This window comes from Musa acuminata, unplaced genomic scaffold, assembly GCF_036884655.1.
Source record: "Musa acuminata AAA Group cultivar baxijiao unplaced genomic scaffold, Cavendish_Baxijiao_AAA HiC_scaffold_1137, whole genome shotgun sequence".
NCBI classification, from domain to species: Eukaryota; Viridiplantae; Streptophyta; class Magnoliopsida; order Zingiberales; family Musaceae; genus Musa; species Musa acuminata.
The window spans coordinates 2910202-2929933 of record NW_027021349.1 but is presented as its reverse complement, the minus strand read 5'-3'; the positions used below and the strand labels follow the sequence as shown (position 1 = coordinate 2929933).

Here is a 19732-nt window from a genome sequence, read left to right as displayed (position 1 = left end):
TTGAAGCATTTTTCATTTCTTCAATAAAGCTTCTTCACTTCTTCAATAAAGTTTCTTCAGTAATTGTTCTTATCTTCTATTCTTCGCTCTTGCCTTTGGCCAGGCCTTTGCTGTCTTCGCTGATCTGCCAACAGTCGGTGGACTTAAGGAGAACGAAGGGCGGACTTAAAGAGGAGAATAAAGGGAACGCCTGTGCCCTTATAGCAACAACAATCACAACAGCACAGAGATACGCTCTTGCCCTACTTATGAAGTCTTTCGTTTGCTCTTGCCCTACTTATGAAGTCTTTCGTTTGTAAACCATTCTTTGCATCGATCCAAGATTGGTATCCTTATCCAAGATCCAAGATTTGTAAATCTTATAGAAGATAAGATTTCCTTAACTATATAAGGAAATCTCTCTATTCTGTTGAGGGAAAAGGGAAAATCAAGCTTATTCACTTCTTCAATAAAGTTTCTTCAGTAATTGTTCTATTCTCAACTTCTTTTCTATACTCATTATCTTATATTGTTAGGTAAGACATATTGTTAGTTATCAATTGCCACATCCAAGTTTTCCTTGTCAACGGGTCTTTCATGTCTACCACTAATACAAGAAAATTGGAATTCATGATATAAATTTCTCATTTCTCACGCAATATTTGAGCATTAACATTTGCATTTGACAATAATTTTCCCTTGCAAAGACCCAAAGAGAAGTTGTCTTGAAACATCGAGATTATTCCAACACTTTGGTAGAAGATTGTAGCCATTGGAAGCAGTCAACGCACTTGGCCATGTTTGATGACCCATCTTAGTTGCGAACGTGATAGCTTATCTCTAATCTGGTAGGCAATCACATTGGTCCGACAATGACCTCAGGCTAAATGAAATAGCTGCATTCATTACTTCTGATCATTACATATAGTAGTTGTGATCTTAACGAGAAGGGCAAAGAGAATCATGCATGAGATACTTGTCACGATAAACTAGTTCATGTAATAGAGGAATGCCCGACAATAAAGTAGGTGTTGAGCAATCTGAAAATATATAAAATTAATATTTTTATTTATGAATAATTAGATATTATTTTGATCATATATAATGTTATCAATGTAAGAAGGATAGTTAGACTTTAGAAAGAGCATAATAATAAACTGTAAGTCCAAAACTAAATCGATTACATAAAATTTTTTATCAGATTTATAAAAAGTCATATGTTTAATTAAGTTCAGAATATTCAAATCTTTATTTATAATTTTCTATTAAAATCTTTTTATGTCTTCCTTCGCATCTTCTTATACTACTAACATTACTTAAATCTTTATTTATAGTTTCTATAAAGATCCTTTTAAAATTTTCTCTACCTCTTCTTCACCACTAATATTAATTATTTCACATCTTTTGAATATCTATCCGAAGCTCAATATTATCTTAAATAATTTTTTCTCATATTATCCTCTTTTAAAGTGATAGTTAGTAATAACAAATAAAAGTATTTTTTTTTCCTAATAACTTCACACATTCATCTCAATATTCTCATCTCAGCAATATAAACTTTTTATATTTTTTTTTATTAACCGTCTAATACTTAGATCTATAAAATATTATTGGTTTCACAACTATCTTCTAATTTTTCTTTTAATCTCAAAAGTATTCGATGATTATACAAGACTCTTAATGCCCCTTATCATTTTAACCATCTTGATTTTACTCTATGAATAATATTTTTATCGATCTTTTTATCTTGTTAAATAATTGATTCAAGATACATAAATTTTTTCTTTAAATAAACTTCTTGTCTATCCAAATTGACTATATTCTCTTATCTAGATTTACTAAATTATATTTTATGTATTTAGTTTTAGTTCTCTTTAATATAAAATCTTTAGTTTGTAAGACTTGTATCAATGACTTAAGTTTATAATTAATTTTATTTAGGCTATTATTAGCTAAGATAATGTCATCAACAAATAATATACACTAGGGGGTCTATCATGTAAATGACTAGTAAATTCATCAATTATCAATGTAAAAAAATAAGGACTTAATAAGAAACTCACTGTATGCTCCTTATTTAATAACATTAGTATAATTAATGGATAACTCTTTTTTTTTCTAAAACTAATCATAGTAAATATCTAGGAACCGCTTTCACTAAGCTAATAAATACCATATGAAAATCTTTCTTTTTCTCCCTATATTTTTTATTATTTTTAAAATTATAAATAGCTTCTATGGTTGATCTTCCAAATATAGACCAAAATTATTTTTTAAAATATTTATTTTATGCCTTATCCTACTTTCGATGACTCTTTCTCAAAATTTCATAGTATAGCTCATAAGTTTAGTTCATCTATAACTTAAACAATTTTGTATGTCACTTTTATTTTTATAAATTAGTATTAAAAAACTCTTTCTTTATTTAATAAGCATCCTTCCCAATCTCATGATCTTATTAAATAAACTAGTTAATCAAGCTATTCTCTTATCTTTTACACTTTTTCAAACCTCACTAAGGATACTATCAATCTTAACACTCTTAACTATTTTAATCTTCTTTAATATATTATTTATTTATTAGCTCTAATTTTATGAATAAATATATAATTATTAAATCTACTACTATTATTTATCATTAAATCTAGATCCTATATGTGATATTCATTAAATAATTTATAAAAAAATTTTCATCTTTTCTTAATATCGTTGTCATTAATAAGTATTCTTTGATCTTCATCATTAATGCATCTAATATTACCTAAATTCATATACTTTCTTTTTCTAGCTTTAACAATTTGATATATATAATTTTCATCATCTTTAGTAACTAATTTATTATAAAAATTATCATAAGCTTTATATCTTATCATATTAACCATTTTTTAAGCCTCCTTTTTAGATACTTTATATATTTTATTTTTTATTATTTTTATAATTTTACTAATATTTAAATCATTATATCTTAATAAAAATTATTTTCTCAACTTTCTTGCACTACCACCATCTTAAGGTTATACATTTACCTTAATTGTTAAGCTCGTAGTGTTATTAACTATTATGGTTCAAATAATATTAATATTAATTTTATCTAAGTTCTAAATCACCAGCCTTTCCATCTTAAAATTATTTACATTATTATTATTAAAATATTACCATCTAAATCTAATATTTTTTTATTATTATTTTTATTTCTCTAGGTATAACTTTATAATTCTTACAAATAACTTTATCTATTATTTTATTAAGAAAAAAAATTCTTTGGCTATATTTATGATCACTCCTATAAATAATTAAATATTCATGTATTTTTTAGTATTTATAATTATAAGATCATATGAAGTTATAAAATCTAAAATCATACTATCATCTTTATTTCTCTCCCTACAATCAAAACCCTAAGTAACCCTTTATATTTACTGTATGTTTTTCCACCACTTAAATTTCCTTCAATTATAAGTTTTTTTTTGTTATAACCATTCATTGAATAATATCATCTAAGCTTTTTCAAGATTATCTTTTGGTTTGATCATCAAATCTAATTTGAGGGGCATGTGCTAATGACATTCAAAACATCTTATCCTTTCACAAAAAATTTATAATTTTATCTTCAAATTTTTTTATATCTACAACACTTTCTCATAAACAATCACTATATTATTTCTTTGTTTAACTTTTCTAATATACCAAATTTTAAATCAAATACTATCAATCTTTTAAGATTTTTTCTCAACCCATCTCTTGTAAGTGAATAATATTTATTCTTCTTCTTATTACAGTATCCATCAATTTGAATCCCTTCTCTAAACAATATTCATATATTTGAAGTTGTTATAACCTAGTCATATATTCTTGGATTAGCTTCTTTACTCTCATTAGTCCAAAACAATGAGAGAACTCTTATCTACTTGATCCTACATCCCAGCATTGATGTGATGGACTACTTTTGGACAATATTTTACAATTCAAGACACTTAGATGGTGAAGGTGCCTTTGTGTTACATTTAGGTGATGATCTAGTCTTATAATAAAATCAATTAAGATCCATATGAATGAGATCTAATATATTTTTATACTTGTTGTTAGGATATCTAATATAAAATATCAGTGACCTAATGTAACCCTCCAATTTTTTCATCCAAATCGGATATAGCAATGTTGAAAATTAAGTTATATATACTCTTTGATTTAAATAAGTAGAGGAGAATAAACTATTAGCAAAATGACAACCTAAAGAATTAATAATAAAGTATAAATCAAAATAATGAATACTTTTACCTATCAATAAACATAGAGAATAAAAGCTCCCACTTGAGTTGGGAGTTTAATGCATCTCAAGTAGAAAGTGATCGTACTTAAATATTTTCTTCTTCAATTTTCTCTCGTATAAATCTTAAATAATTTTTTTTCTTCTCGATTTTTCTAGAATAAAAACTTCAATGATAGGCAAAATGTGTTTCTTTCGTTCCTCCTTGTATTAAAACTTTGAGATGATAAATTTTGAAGAGAACATTTTATTTTTCTCATGAGTTTCTATAGAAGAAAAACTTTAGAGTTTCACTCAAAACTATGAAAGTGTCACATAATTTAACTCATAAAAATCTTGATAATTTATCACAGCTCCACCCTTATCACTTATGAAAAAATAATCTTAGGATGCTTAGAATATGTATAGTACAATAAACCTTGACTTTAAGAGTTATTTTTATAACTTCGAATCATATTAAGGAATTGAGAACACTTCCCAACCTTAACTTGTAGAGCTCAATCACAAGTAAAAGAAAGAGGCCAAAGAGTTAGATTTCAAACAGTAGACATTAGGGTTTCTTCGGTTTACTCATAACCTCTCCCCTCATCTGGTCCCACAAAGACATCACCAGCCGGACCACCCGGTCCCACCACCATGCATGGATAGAAAGAGCACGTAGAATCATCGACATGATAAAGCTAAAGCTTCAGCGTTAAGGGTGGGGGTGGCGGGGTCGACGTCCAACTCATAAAGCTAAAGCTGCCTCCTCCTCTGTTCCTCTGACAAAGCAACAGCCCCCCCTCCTCTCTCTCTCTCTCTCTCTCTCTCTCTCTCTCTCTCTGTGAATGATATCACCAGGTCTCCAACGTGGCCATCACCTCTTCCATGTGCAGCCATATATCTGAACAAAGGATCACGTACGCATCCTCTATTCCGATTCCTCTTCCATCTCTGCTGTGCTTCCCGCTCCTTTCTTCCACTTGGCATCAACCTACCATTGTTCTAAGGACTAGCCCGGAAGACGAAAGAGTTCGTCTTGGTCTTTTTGACTCAATTTTGACTGTTTACAGATGTTTTCCTTTTTCTTTTTTCCTTGTCAGTTTCAGTGCTTATATGTTTCTGTGTCTGCTTCAACGACTGGCCTCGGTCTTCGGTTTCTTGTATGGATCTCGGAGAGTGAGGTATAGCCCTCTTTTGCTTTTATCTTCTTCATTTCCTTCATGCGTAGATATATGTCCGAGTGAGGGCTCGGATCGGATGTACATATTATGGAGAAGATGAAGAGAGGATAATTCAGCTGTTGATGAGATCCAACAACAAGCTGTGCAAAGTAAAGTGGTCGGCTGCTTCTCTGTCTGCTGTTGATGACTGTGGCTGTTCATGTGTTCGATCATGAGTGCACATGGACAGATTCTGTAGCTACCTAGCAGAAAGAGGACCAGTACTATATGTTGGATCAAAGAGGATATATATATATATATATATATACCGTGTCATCATGAACTTGAAACTACTTTATGCTTTTGATTACTTTCACTGTATGATTAGGTCAGATAATAATAGAAATTTTACTTCCTTTTAAGAACACATTACATACAATATATATAGTGCATTTGAAGAGCTACATGCATCAACTGTTGGTGTCATACTGTATATCAAACACCTACCAATATATGAGAAGATATCCATGCATGATGATGGCTTTAATCTGCAAGAGATCATAGCTAAAATTGCAGAAAACACTAGGTCTGGCAAGCAATGTAAAAGTTGGGCCAAAAATGTATTCAGATGAGAATTCAGAATTCTTAATGTTCTGAATGCTTAATGTTCATGAGCTTCTTTTACTATCAATCTCATGGAAGAATCAGCAGTGCAGGTGAAGAACTGATGAAGCAGACTTAAGTTCATTATATCACCTGAGTCACACCCTTCTCTTTCATCTGTTCACATCACTCGAATTGTAAATGAATTAGATTGTTGTTCTGTGTCAGGATTGTTAGATGACAAACACATCTACCATAGCTAGAATTGGCAGGAAGATTATAGCTAGTCCAACACAACTGAAGTGAAATTAATTATGGTCTGCATGTCAGATATACACATACATGCATGAACTCAAACACCAAGTTCTCTCTCTCTCTCTCTCTCTCTCTCTCTCTCTCTCTCTCTCTCTCTCTCTACACATATATATATATTACGGTGGGATACAATGAGAAGGGAATATGAAAAAGCTACATCTAAAATGTAAAACGAATAGGAGAAATCTACCTACCATTTTCTAATGATCTTGATCAGCATGTCGAACACGTCCACCATGCATTAGGAAAGTCTTGCCAGTGACCAATTTATGTTACTGATTCATTCCATCTTTAATTCTTCTCCAATTGATGAAGGTCATTCTTTCAAGTCTTCCAAGGAATGAGCCTAACAGAAGAAGCCATGGATCGAATTATAGGAACTTGTCTGTCAACGAGGAGCTGAAGCTAGAGAAGCCCGTTGCTGTTGCCCATCCACCATTACCACTGCCTCCTGCACTGCCACCCCATATGAGATCGTGCCTTGGAAGGCCAAGCTCTTGTGCGTTGTCGTCCATCTTAGTCGAAGCCAATTGCATGAGGAACCCCGAGCTGGGCACTCTGGTTGGAACTAGCGCCGCTAATGATCGCCCGTCACTGCCACTACCTTCTCCAATAAACGACGGATATAAGCTTTGAAATGGCGTCAGTGATGGCGTTCGTGGTGGCGGTGGCGGTGGAGGCTCCAACCCACCCATGATCGAAGGGAATTGCCGGATGTGCTGATGAAGCCTCAAGTTCTCCAGTCCAACACTGTGGCTGCCGGGCACCTGATACTCTACTGCATCAAAGGATTGGATCCCGTCGAATCCGAACCCTAGGTTCCGTGTTCTGCAGTCCGGCGGTGGGTAGAACGAGGACATAAGCGGCGACTGCTGTTGCTGCTGCAGGGTGATGCCGGATGTCGTTGCACCTGCTGCTATGGTCGACGAGGGTGAACGACTCTGGCGATAGGCGGCCGTGACTGCGTTCTTCGCGGAGCTGCTGCTACCGGACTTGGTCCTCTTGTTCCTCCGGCAGCCACCGCCGACGGGAACGTTACGGAGGGCCCCGCCACGCGTCCAGTAACGTCGACACGCCTTGCAGAAATGGCGGGGCTGCGATAGGGAGTAGTTGTTGAAGTAGCAGAACTTGGTGTTACTGGAGTCGCACCGAGGGCACCTGAGCGCTTGCTCCGGCTGGCCGATCTTTGCGAGCCGAGCGCGTTCCGCCATCGACCCTGGCCTGATCGAACCAACCATTCCGCCTTCACCGCGTGGTGCTCCCACCAGGCCATGTGGCGGTGGTGGTGGGAGCTGCGGAGCCTCATTTCTGCCACCACCGGTGCTGCTGCCCAGCTGAGGAGCATGTAGCTAAAGACACAAGCGTTACTAGTATATCCAGGAGGACATATGGAAAAGGCTGAGAATATTACTCTCCCTCGTATTATGCTTTGGGGATGTAAAGAGAGGATAAGGGCTCACCTGGTTCCAGTTAGGTGGATCTACATAAACAGGAACAGAAGGAAGAACCATGGTCGGCTGCTTTGAGCTCCTTTTGGAGTTTGCTTCTCTTTCCGCAAAAGGTTGATGGGGTTGAGAGGTGGTGGATAATCACATCCACTAGGGTTTGCAGAGAGAAGAGAGCAGCGAGATTGAAGTACAAGAAGAAAGGAAGGAGCCACACATTTCTCTCTTGTTGTGGCTTTCGTGTCTCGATTTCCTTGAATTGGTTGATTGGGGATGGTATATGGGATGGGATGCGACGGGATGGGAAGGGAAGCGAAGAAGGGGGGGGGAGGGGGGGGGGTGGGAAGAGAGAGAGAGAAAGAGAGAGAGAGAGAGAGAGAGAGAGAGAGAGAGACTTCGCCTTTAAGCTTCTTGGCCAAAGATTAGTTGTGTGGAGCTGTGGGGAGCTTTAGTGGCTGCTCCTGCATGGGAAAGGTGCGCCAGAATGCAATATGAGGGCTCCATGAAGGCCCATGGAAACCCTAACATCTAAACTTATTTTAGATAATAAAATAAATTGTTGTCTACAATTAAAGAATACTTTTAGAAAAATAATATTTTTAAATCATCTCTAATTTCAGAGGAAAAATAATGTCAAAACTAAAGGCTAGATGGACATTATATCATTCCTATATAAAAGTATATATATACATACATACATACATACACACATACATACATATATATATATATATATATATATATATATATATATATATATATATATATATATATATATATATAATTCACATGAGAAAGAAGTGAGTTTGTATATTATACATTTGGTTCAGATGAATTCAGTACAAAACACTGATCGCTTTGGACTTTCGAATGGAATTCTTAGGAAGAATGAATGTTCAGTTTGCTGTAGTGTTCCTCACCACTCAGTCTAAATAGCTACTGCTTTGTTGAACCAAACTACTTTGTATTATGACCGGCAGCTCGAGACAAACATATATGCAATGAATCTATCCATCAAACATGTCACAAAAGGCACACATGCCTTTAGTTAAATCTCCGAGTGCTTAGAATTGTAGGTCTAAGTGTTGAAGTCATTCTAAATTTCATAGAAAACGAAAAAGCTTCGGATGACCGAAGCTAAAAATACTCAAGTAAAACCATACAATAATAAGATGATACTGTTCGAGGGCACGTCCCGAAGAGAAGCAAATGGGAACTTGAGTTCCTCGATGGAGACCTGCATGAGACGTGGTGGAGATCATGTTGTTTATCCAATGGAATTATTCTTGATCTTGACCTTGTTCAACGTGTGTACCATGCATTTCTGAGGCTCTGTGTCATGTAAAACTATTATATATATATATATACATATCATTAAGTTAATAACCTAAAGTTGGCCCATAAAAAAGCTCACAATTGAAGCATTTGTCGTGACATTAGCAGGCCACTTAAGCTGGCCCATATAAGGCCCAAATATTAGCCCTTTACGCCATTGTAACAGTTGGGCAAGGCCCACAAGCAGGTCTTTTCGTAATTATACACTCATTTGGCAAAAGATTAAACGGGCCATATGACGGAGTGGCTCATCAAGGCCCATTCCGTAGGCCTTTGTAGTGGGTCCCGCGCCAAGCTTGGGGCATGACCACCGCCGCACCGGGGCTGGGTTTAAAGAACGGTCGGGCCGAGGGACGGAAGGCGAACGGTCTCGGTCGACTTCACTGCGGTCGGGGAGATTCGTCGCCGCGATGGATGCGTCGGCGAGCCTGAGGCTGGAGCGGGAGCGGCACCTGCTCTTTCTAGAGATGATGGCGTTGGGGCTGCCGAAGGAGTACGAGTCGCAGGAGGTCAACCGCCTCACCCTCGCCTACTTCGCAATCTCCGGCCTCAGCATCCTCGATTCCCTCGATCGGGTGGGTACTAACCTACATCCCCGCTCATTTTTCAGAGATCTGGGTATTGTCGACCTCTTGGCCTTCTTCTTTCATTGGATACCGTTCTGAGATCTTAGCATTTCACTAGAAGAAGAATTTTGGCTATGAAATCGGAGCATATCTCACATCAGTTATAATTTAGTTTGCGCGCAATTGTCGGATGGAAATTTCCAACATTTCCAATGAGTTTTCTTTTCGCGTAGTTGTTATTTGTTGATTTGACTTGAATTAGAACGAAATTATGAAGCTTTGATCTATACGTCAGTGCGACTTGGGATTACTGAAGCCAGTAATGTCAGAGTAAAAACATTGGTACTTGTTTCCTAGGATTGGTTGTGGCTTGAGATGATAGATAGTTACTATTTTTGATAGGTGAGATTTAGGTCGAACTATATTTGAAACTATATACTTGATAGTGGAATAGGAGAATCGTGTTTTGATGATATCTGAGCTCGGCCGCACAAATTAAACAAGTAGCTTTTTGTTGCGGAATGGTCACTCTGACAGGTCTATGCAATTTCAATCGACACAGCATGAGTCTTTGATATGTTATCAAAAAGGCTCTTTATTTATACATTTCCAGCCTAATACAGCAATTTCGATAGGTATCTCTCTCTCTCTCTCTCTCTCTCTCTCTCTCTCTCTCTCTCTATATGTATATATATATATATGTATATATATATGTATATATATGTATATATATATGTATATATATATATATATATATGTATGTATGTATGTACGAAAGTAAGATCTACACTATCTCAATTAAAATAAATTTTATACTATGAAAATCTCTTATATTTCAGTCAACTTGATGCATATACTACACTGAAAAAATGAGCTTTTGTTTCTGGGTTTATCATACATTATAGATCATATAAGCTGATCCTTGAAGCCTCTGTGGTCAATTTTTCAAGTGATAGGATTAAAGCTTCAATGCATTGGTCTAGCTCAACTCTCTAGTCACATACCTCTTGTAGTGACATTTCCTTCTTCCTAGTTATATGCATAACTGACTTATGAACAAGGCATCAACTGTCATTTGTGATCTTATTATTAACATCATCATCTGAGCTATCGAAATGAGGTATGTGTACACCACTGCATATAGGCTGTAAATCCAGTCCCGAGGAGAATGCTGTAAACGAGTGGGATGTAAATGAGGCTTTTCAAATAATTGGGTATCAGACATTCAGTTTTTGAGCTTAGATTCTTCTGATGTAGGTTGATCATTCTGAAGTGGCTCCCACATTTGACATTCAGTGCTATAACAAATTTAAGAAATGTTTTACCTGACATAGTGTTGGAAAAAAAATTAGATTATCATATAGTGTTAAGCTCATACCAAGGAATCTCGAGTTTTTGCATTGTGATTATGGCAACTATGCATGGGCCTTTTTGAAACTTTAATTTTATAGCATTCTTGATTCTATCTTTTTCAATGTTTGCTTATTCAAATAAGAAACTACGATTTAGGTTGACAAGGATCAAGTAGCCAATTGGGTTCTGTCCTTCCAAGCACATCCAAGAATGGTGGCTGACTTGGATAGTGGTAATTTTCTTAAAGGTGGCTTGCTATATGGATATCTTTGTTTCTTATTTATAGTGTATGCACCTTAACTCGAGCAATTACCAACTCAGGAGAATTTTACGGTTTTTGTGGATCTAGAACTTCACAGTTCTCCACCAGTATTTGTGAGGTATGAGCCCAACAAATAAGCTTCTATTTAACTTATGCTGGTAAACATGTCCCTATTTAATTTTTCTATCCCCAGATATGGTTATTTAGTTTTTCTTTATGTTTGAACAGGTTTCTAGACAGAATTGTAGTCACTTAGCAAGTACTTACTGTGCTCTAGCCATATTGAAGATGATCGGCTACAATTTGTCAAATATTAGTGCTGAATCAATTTTGATTTCAATGAGAAACCTTCAACAACCTGATGGAAGGTATATTTACAGTTCATCCTTTCTAGATTATAACTGAATTAGGTCATTTAACTAAATATAAGTATGGTTAGATGTTCAGAAGACCTTTTGTGGCCTTATCTTTGCCACGCGGAAGAACCAGGAAGATCAGTTTTGAGATTACATTTGCATGATTAGATGTATAATGTTTGTTTTTGCGGGCACAATCATATAAACATGTATGATTATGAATTTAAGGAAATTTCATTTTGAGGCAAAATTTTCTTGGTATACAATTAGACGCTTAGTGATTATGTAATTACTAGTGATTAATAGTGATTATGTAATTACGATTGTCATCGATTATGGGTATTCCTGTTTGATATGCATGTTATATGGAGAATTTTCTCATCATATTGGAATAAGCCTAGTACTTTCAGTAGTCCTTCACAACTAGGAGGAATTTTGATTTTCTGGAGGGCATAGTGATTTGTCAAATAGGGAATAGGCAAAGGAAGTACATTTTGGTTTAGTATTGGATTCTGTGTTGCAGTCTAAGGACAGCATTCCTTTCATCTGATGTTCATGGTGAGCTAGTGTTCAAATTGATACTCAAACTAAGCAATTAATATCAACAACTTTTCCCAACCTTCCCACAGAGAAGATTTTAAGAATTTATCCATTCTTTGACAGCTTTATGCCAATTCATTTTGGGGCAGAAACGGATCTCCGCTTTGTGTACTGTGCTGGTGAGCAATTTTGTTTTGCATCTTTATACATTCACTCTTTTTACCATTGACTGCTAATGTAATTTGGAATTGGGTTTATTTTTTTCAGCTGCCATCTGTTCTATGCTTAATAATTGGACTGGAATGGACAAAGAAAAGGCTAAGGATTATATAGTAAAGTGTCAGGTATGTAATGGGAAGGAACCTAAATTCTTAACCTAGGGTTCACATCATAAGTTTCCTAATCTTTAAGCTATTTCTGGCAGTCATATGATGGTGGCTTTGGTTTAGTACCAGGTTCAGAGTCTCATGGTAAGTATATCCATTGGCATTGCATGTTCTATATAAACCATCTTGATTTTATATTCCTATAAATTTACTTGATGGATGCTTCAATTCATTAGAGCGGATGGCTAGGTTTTATATTCTTATATTTAGGGTGTGCCAGTTAATGATGTTTACTGTTTTGGAAGCCCGATTACCCGTTATTCTTTTAGTGACACAGGTGGTGCAACTTATTGCGGAGTTGCAGCTCTCCAGCTAATGGGTTTTATTGGAGCAGATATCTGTTCTAAACAAGCACAGTCTGCAGTAATTGATGTGCCATTGCTGGTAGAGTGGAGCTTAAAGGTATGTTGCAATGTTAATATTATGGGATCCAATGAAAGGTTTGGTACTGTAGGTTACTAATCCTTTTATTCATATTAAGAGTACAAAAGCATTGCATTGATGACTAAATTTTACATTTTTTTAAGGATGTATATCACAAATTTTGGTTCTTCAAGCTGAATAGCTTGTAAGACTAATGATAAATTTAGCTTTTCATATACTTGTGGTTGGCATCAGAAATTGAGAAAGACTGTTGATCTACTACCCAATGAATTGTATTTGTTCACTTTGCTGTTTTGATTTTGATCATAGCAACTACAAAAATATTGACACTCGGAGATCTTTTATTCATTTCAGAGGCAATCATTTGATGGGGGCATTCAAGGTAGATGTAACAAGCCCAGTGACACATGTTATGCCTTTTGGTAAGAACAAGAAATGTCGAATTGTAAGCGAGCACATCAACTACTGTAGTATGTTTACCTACAGTTTGTGTTCGTCCAAATCAGGGTTGGCGGGGTACTGAAGATGCTAGGTGTTTACGAGTTCATCGATAAGGATGCGCTGCATGACTTCATACTTTCTTGCCAGTCCAAGGTGATGATGCTACTCTCCTGATGTTATTCTAAGGTAATTTTGCTGCTGCTGTTGATTCTTTCTTTGACTCTGAGCAGTACGGTGGCTTCACAAAGTTCCCAGAGAACATGCTGCCTGACCTGTATCATTCATACTATAGTTTTGCTGCATTGAGCTTGTTGGGGGAACCAGGACTTCGACCACTTTGTGTTGAACTGGGAATCACTGCTTCGGATGATGGGCATGGGAAATGAGGGTCTTCTCCTGAAGCTGTTCTTTAGTTGTTGAAGGTGATCTTTCAGTTGGAGATGGCAAAGGCTACATGCGTCACCTGTCGTTAGAATTGGATCATGTTCCAGTATTTAGGATGGAGAAAGACTCCTTCAACACTTTCATCCCATTTGCCTGAGTGGTAAACTTTTAAGTTTATGTTTTGTTTTAATCAAGGTTATCAATTTTGGATGTCGGATTTGTACATCGTAGAGGTTCAAATGATTTAATAATCCATAGTTCTAACTCTCTATATATAATTGTCTTATAATCGGTTTTCTAAAACTTTTCTTATCATTTTGTAATAAATATACATGTGAGCTTATTGCTCATAAATTTATTTTTTTCAAACAGAACTATGGGGTAATTTAGATAGAATTACTAGATTTTTTAACAGTTATATACATGAAAAATTAGATAAATTTCGATGAACGTAACAAAATTATTGAGTAATTTATATTCTGCAAGGCTAAAAATGCTGCTTCAAACAAGAGTTTAACTAATGATAGCATACTCATTAGATCTTTATAAATTAATCTTAATCTAATCTTTTTCATTCTCAACGTGAGATTAATCTGAGTGTTATAAAACCATTGATTGGTCTTTATTAAAATTAGATTGGGTTGTCGAGTAATTTTAGAGGTTAATTATATATTATCTCATATAGTTTGTCATCTTTAACATCCCGATCCATAGACTTAAAAAAATTATATTGACATCCATATAATTATGAAAGTAAAACATTTAATCTCATTTCTCTTCATGTCGTTGATTTTATCGACGGAAGATGCAACACGTGCTATCATGTGTAGTAATTACGTGGAAAAGAGATAAAAAGTAAATTTTAGCTATTGCTTTGGATTCTATAGTAATCAACGATGAAGTAGCCGGTGGTCCACCTAAAAGTCTCTCGAGGTACTTCTTGACGATGAAGAAGTCGACGATTTGTGCGAAGAAGATCTAGTGTGACTCGCGGAAGGGAGTTAAAGAGGAGATTTGGAAGTCAAAGGTGAGTTGTAGTTTGCGGTACTCAAAGTAGTACCATCGGAAGCACTCCTCGAGGTTGAGGGTTGTGTGGAAGTAGTGGGCATGGTAAAGAGGAGTGAGATCGAGGATTGAAGCTTCACCATTAGTGACAACTTCAGTGAGGTCATCATAGTCATCGCTAAACCAATCGTCCTCCACATCAATGTCCTCCTCCTTGAGGTGGAGGGAGTATGGATGGTCGCGGAAGATAGGGGTAACAATGGTGGAGACGAAGCGAAGACCTTACTCTTCGGCCCTTTATTAAAGCATCTATTGATTTTGGCCTTTTAATTGGTGAAATTATTCTTTTATCTCTCTTTTTTGTGTCATTCGTGTATGTGACAAGAAGTGTCGTATCTTTCGATGGTAAAGTTGATAACGTGAGGAGAAATAAGGTCAAATATTTCACTTTTATAACTATATGGATGTCAATGTAACTTTTTTAAATCTAGGGATCAAAATACTAAAGATACTAACTATATGAGATAATATGTAATTAGCCTATTTTTTAGGTTTATATAAATGCTACAAATTTAGCAATATCTTCTCTTTGGTAGTGAAGGAAAAATCTTATCAAAGATGAATTCCTTTAAGTAGCACTATTTAGTTAATTCAAGAAAAACTAATTTGACAAGAAAAGGATATAGAGTTTGAGTAGCAGTTAGCTTAAGATACTGCATGAAGTGTTAGCATAATTCTTAGGATTTAAAAGTTTAAAGGGCTCATTACATATTACCATGTAGATTTAGCCCTATTAGTATTGTGGTCTCCGTACTTAAAAATTTTTCTATAATTCTAAAAGTAAAACAAAGAATCCTATTTGTATCGACGAAAAACACAACACATGATATCACGTGTTGGATCAATACAAAAATCATGCGTAAAAAAGGTAATTTCAACATCCCTTCCATTTTCTAGCATTTGGGTTATTGAAATTATTTTTTGTCATTAAATCGTTGGAAACAAAATAAATATTAAAATTATCATTTTGCTTATCACTTTCATGTCGATCCAGTATGTGGTGTCATGTGTTATGTTTTTCGTCAATGCAGCTAATGACATTAGGACAAATGAGATTATTTATTTTATTTTCAAAACTATAGAGATTTTAATATAAATTTTTTAAGTACATTGACTACGATGCTAATAGTGTCATATCCTGAATTTTTTTTTTCACAAGATCACAACATCTTTCCACAAGTACATTCAGAGTCAAATAAATAAACATCATTTTATGAATAACTTATAAATATTTATTATAATTTATTTATTCATCAAATCATAAGTCAAAATTAGCCGTAGGTTTTATTGAAGAATATAGTGATATTAACTCGAAGAAACATCCAAGTGGCTCTACCTAATGGTTGAAGAAGGTATGCTCTCCATTAGAATATGGTCTAGTGCTAGTGAGAGGTTAGAAAATCAAAAACAAAAAATTTTAGCAACACTGAGAAGGAACATATATACGTCAATTGAAAAATGAATTCATGATCATAAGTCAATCATATCAGTAGCATATATCAAATACCTAACGAAGTACTCTCCTAACAATGGATTGAGAGGCTTTATCCTATCCAATCAGCTATCAGAGAGTTTCCAACTGGTGTTGCTATCATTAACGTATTACTGATTGTCGCAGGATTCTTATGCAATCTCATAACAAAATAAGGTGATATAAAAGAATACATAGAACCAAAATCTATAAGCATAGAAGCAAGCATACCACAAAGTGTGATTATACCTTAAATGATAGATCCCAAGGCTTCAACATCTTGATTGGTGAGTATATAGACCCTTACTTGACCTCTCTCTCTAATTACTAGTGTGGAGCTCGGCGTTGATGTTGCTTTCGTATGCAATTAGTCGACATGTGCCCCGATTGTTGATAAAAAAAATATACATGTTATCTCATGGGGCATGAGGTAAAAACATGATCAGTCTTCTCACATAAATAACATCTTATGACAACTTGATTATTATGAGTTCTTTCTTGTTGATGACCGAATTGTTTGCACTTGCCTTTCTTTGAGAGTTCAAAATGTTATCCTATTGAATATCAAATTTTGATGATGAAATCAATTGATGAGTTTATGGACTAGTATACTTTTGAGATAAGTGACGTAGGAAATACTTCGATCACGGACTCGAACCATCAAAAGATAAATTGTCGAAGTAGGAGAATTAGACATTATGCCGGGAAAAGTATCATGTCGAAAATTGGACATCGAGTTGGAGGATTGGTCGACGTGTCGAAGATTGGACTTCGTGTTATAAGTTCAGGCATCGTACCGGAAGGATCAGGTATTACGCCAAAAGATCGGATGCCGTTGGAAAGTCGATATGCTAATAGATCGAGCGATATGCCAAAGGAAAGGATGATGTTCCAAAGGTTTGAACGAAGTGCCGAAAGATTAGACAACATGCTAGAATGGTGTACAACATGCTAAAAGCTTCATAATTGTGTTGGATATATGGTTGGATTATTAAAGTCCTGATCAAAGTCTTTTTTGGGTCAAATTCAGTTGGTATTGAGTCAAAACTATGCCAACTTATTAAGGAACCCATTGGGCTTGAACTAGGGCTGAATTGGGTCCATCAGAAGGCTAAATCGGTGACCTAAAGTAGGCCTAGACGGTGGTACCGTCAGGCCCAAGCAATAGTACCACCTGAGTTAGTTGAAAAGTACTATTTATGCTTTTTCGACCATTGCTTGGGCCAAGCAATAGTACCACCTTAGTTAGTTGAAAAGAACTATTTATGCTTTTTCAATGGTTTCAACGGTAGTACCGCTCAGGCCAATGATAGTACTGCTAGAGCCTTAATTTGTGGCGCTATTATGATAGTAGTACTACCCGATGTTGGCGGTAGTTGTTAGGATCAATATAACACAAAGAGAGAGAGGGGGGGGGGGGGGGGGTGTGGGGCGTGAGTTAGTGCAATGATAAAAATTATGATTGCGATTCCAAATCTTTCTAAGTTGATAAAAATGTAATGAAAAAATCATATCGAGAAGATATCGACTTGAAGTAAATGAACAATGCAGAGTGTAGCTAAGTAATGAAAGTAAGCAGTATGGAAAGAACACATCGAATTTATAGTGGTTCAGTCATTATGACCTACGTCCACTTCTGATTCCTCCTCCGTCAAGGTCATCGACATCCACTAATGGTCTTCCTTCAATAGGCAAAGATTAATCACCTTCTTACAACACTTTCTCCTTTTTCGGGTTTAGGAGGTAACCCTTACAAACCTCACACATCACTTGAATAATCACAATGCTTAGAGAGGGAGGAAGATGACACTTAGCACTTTTACAACACTTTCACACTCCAACACTTCAAAATTTTGTTCATACTTTGCTGCCTCCTCATGCAGAAAAGAGTGAGGTATTTATAGGCCCCAATGGCTTCAAAATTGAAGCCAAAAAGTGTCTTATCCCAGGTTTCCGGGGTACTGGCAGTAACACCGTCGATATTGGGTAGTACCATCGTCTAGTCTAGCATACTACTCCCTGAGAGAGCCTTAGAGACTGGGCTCTAGTGGTACCACCACTTGGCAGAATTAACTACTGGCGATACCATCGCTCAGTTTGGGTGGTACCACCGCCTAAACCACCTGGGAGGCTGAGCCTCAAGCGGTTCCACCCTAGGCGGTGCCACCACCTGGCGTGGCTCCAAGTGGCCAAGTGGGCCTTCCATCCGGCCCAACTCAGCCCTGTTTTGGGCCTAATTGGCTCCTAACTGAGTTAGTGAGATTACCTCCCAATCCCAACTCAATCTAAGTTCTAACTATGATAATTAAGACATTAATTAAGTAATTTTTGTCTAGTATGTCAATTGTTCTTTCGACGAAGTCTCGACAAACTTCCGGTGAACTTTCGGCAAGCTTTTGGCAAACTCCTAATGAATTCTTGGTGAACTCCTAATGAACTCACAGCGAACTCCCGATGAACTCTCAACGAGCTCTCGATGAACTCTCAACGAGCTTCCGGCACATCGTCCGAATCTTTGATGTATCGTCTGATCTTTGACTCCGACCCAACATATGCTTTATCCCTTATTTATTATTATAGTTAATCCTATAACACTCTTTACAACATATGGATTAGATTAATAATTTATCAATTGATTTCATCATCAAAATTCGAGATTCAATAGTAGTACATCGGTACCTCGAAATTTTGGTGATTTGAATTTTTGGCTCTATTCTTGAAGTCTTTTTGGGTCTATAATACCTTACTTATTCTTACTTGATGGAGCATGAATTCTTGAGCACAAAAGTGTTGTAAACTCTCTCTTTGAGAAGTATTTGAGTCTTTTCCTCCTTGAGTTTAGAGGTAATTCTAAGTTGTAGTAGTTGAGAGATCTTGTAAAAGAGAGAGTGTGAAGGTTCTCTCCTAAGCCTGTTAAAAGGAGAAAAACTGTAACAAGGGTAGTTGATCTTAGCGTGTTGGAAACAAGATCAATAGTGAAAGCCGATGACTTTGAGGGAAGAGGAATCGGGAGTGGATGTAAGTTGAGAAGACCGAACCACTATAAATCGGTTTGCATCCTTTCTCTTGCCTTTGTTTTGTTATTGCTTACTAAGTTCATTCGCTACCCTTACTTGCACTTTTGGTTAAATGTATTTTTGATACAGATTTATCAACCTAACCTTAAAATCGTATAAAATTGTTACAACACTAATTCATCCCCTCCCTTAGTGCCATTACAGTCATAACAATTAGTATTAGAGCCTATTTCTTTTAATTGGATTAATACCAAAGAGAGATCTAATTGCTTTTTCAGGCAATCAAGAGATTCATTCCATCACTTGTCCTTTTATATTCAATTGGACGGACTATACCTATTAAAATACTAGAATAAGAAATTTTCTCCTTTCTATGAAATTTTGATTTATGGAATGTTATCGAGTTTGGCTTTCAAAAATA

At 35.8% G+C, this 19732-nt stretch overlaps 2 protein-coding genes across 3 annotated transcripts; one reads left to right on the top strand and one right to left on the bottom strand.

Annotated features, from left to right (window-relative positions):
• Nucleotides 1-6405: 6405 nt before the first annotated feature.
• Nucleotides 6406-8071, bottom strand: LOC135670929 (dof zinc finger protein DOF5.1-like). The gene is made up of 2 exons (XM_065178699.1): nt 7767-8071; nt 6406-7655 (listed from the first exon to the last, which is right to left on the bottom strand). The coding sequence occupies exons 1-2, from the start codon at nt 7815-7817 to the stop codon at nt 6678-6680; spliced, it is 1029 nt and encodes a 342-aa protein (XP_065034771.1). The 5' UTR covers nt 7818-8071; the 3' UTR covers nt 6406-6677.
• A 1321-nt stretch (nt 8072-9392) lies between these two features.
• Nucleotides 9393-13970, top strand: LOC135584992 (geranylgeranyl transferase type-1 subunit beta-like). Of its 2 annotated transcripts, none has more exons than XM_065178844.1 (11): nt 9393-9661; nt 11162-11237; nt 11327-11385; nt 11496-11635; nt 12287-12342; nt 12431-12507; nt 12588-12633; nt 12827-12951; nt 13288-13355; nt 13440-13527; nt 13605-13970. In XM_065178844.1, exons 1-11 carry the CDS (start codon nt 9497-9499, stop codon nt 13758-13760), a joined length of 1056 nt encoding a protein of 351 aa, XP_065034916.1. In that variant the 5' UTR covers nt 9393-9496; the 3' UTR covers nt 13761-13970. The 2 variants fall into 2 exon arrangements, with proteins under 2 accessions (XP_065034916.1, XP_065034917.1); XM_065178845.1 differs by having other exon boundaries at nt 9416-9661; nt 13440-13560; nt 13667-13970.
• Nucleotides 13971-19732: the final 5762 nt, after the last annotated feature.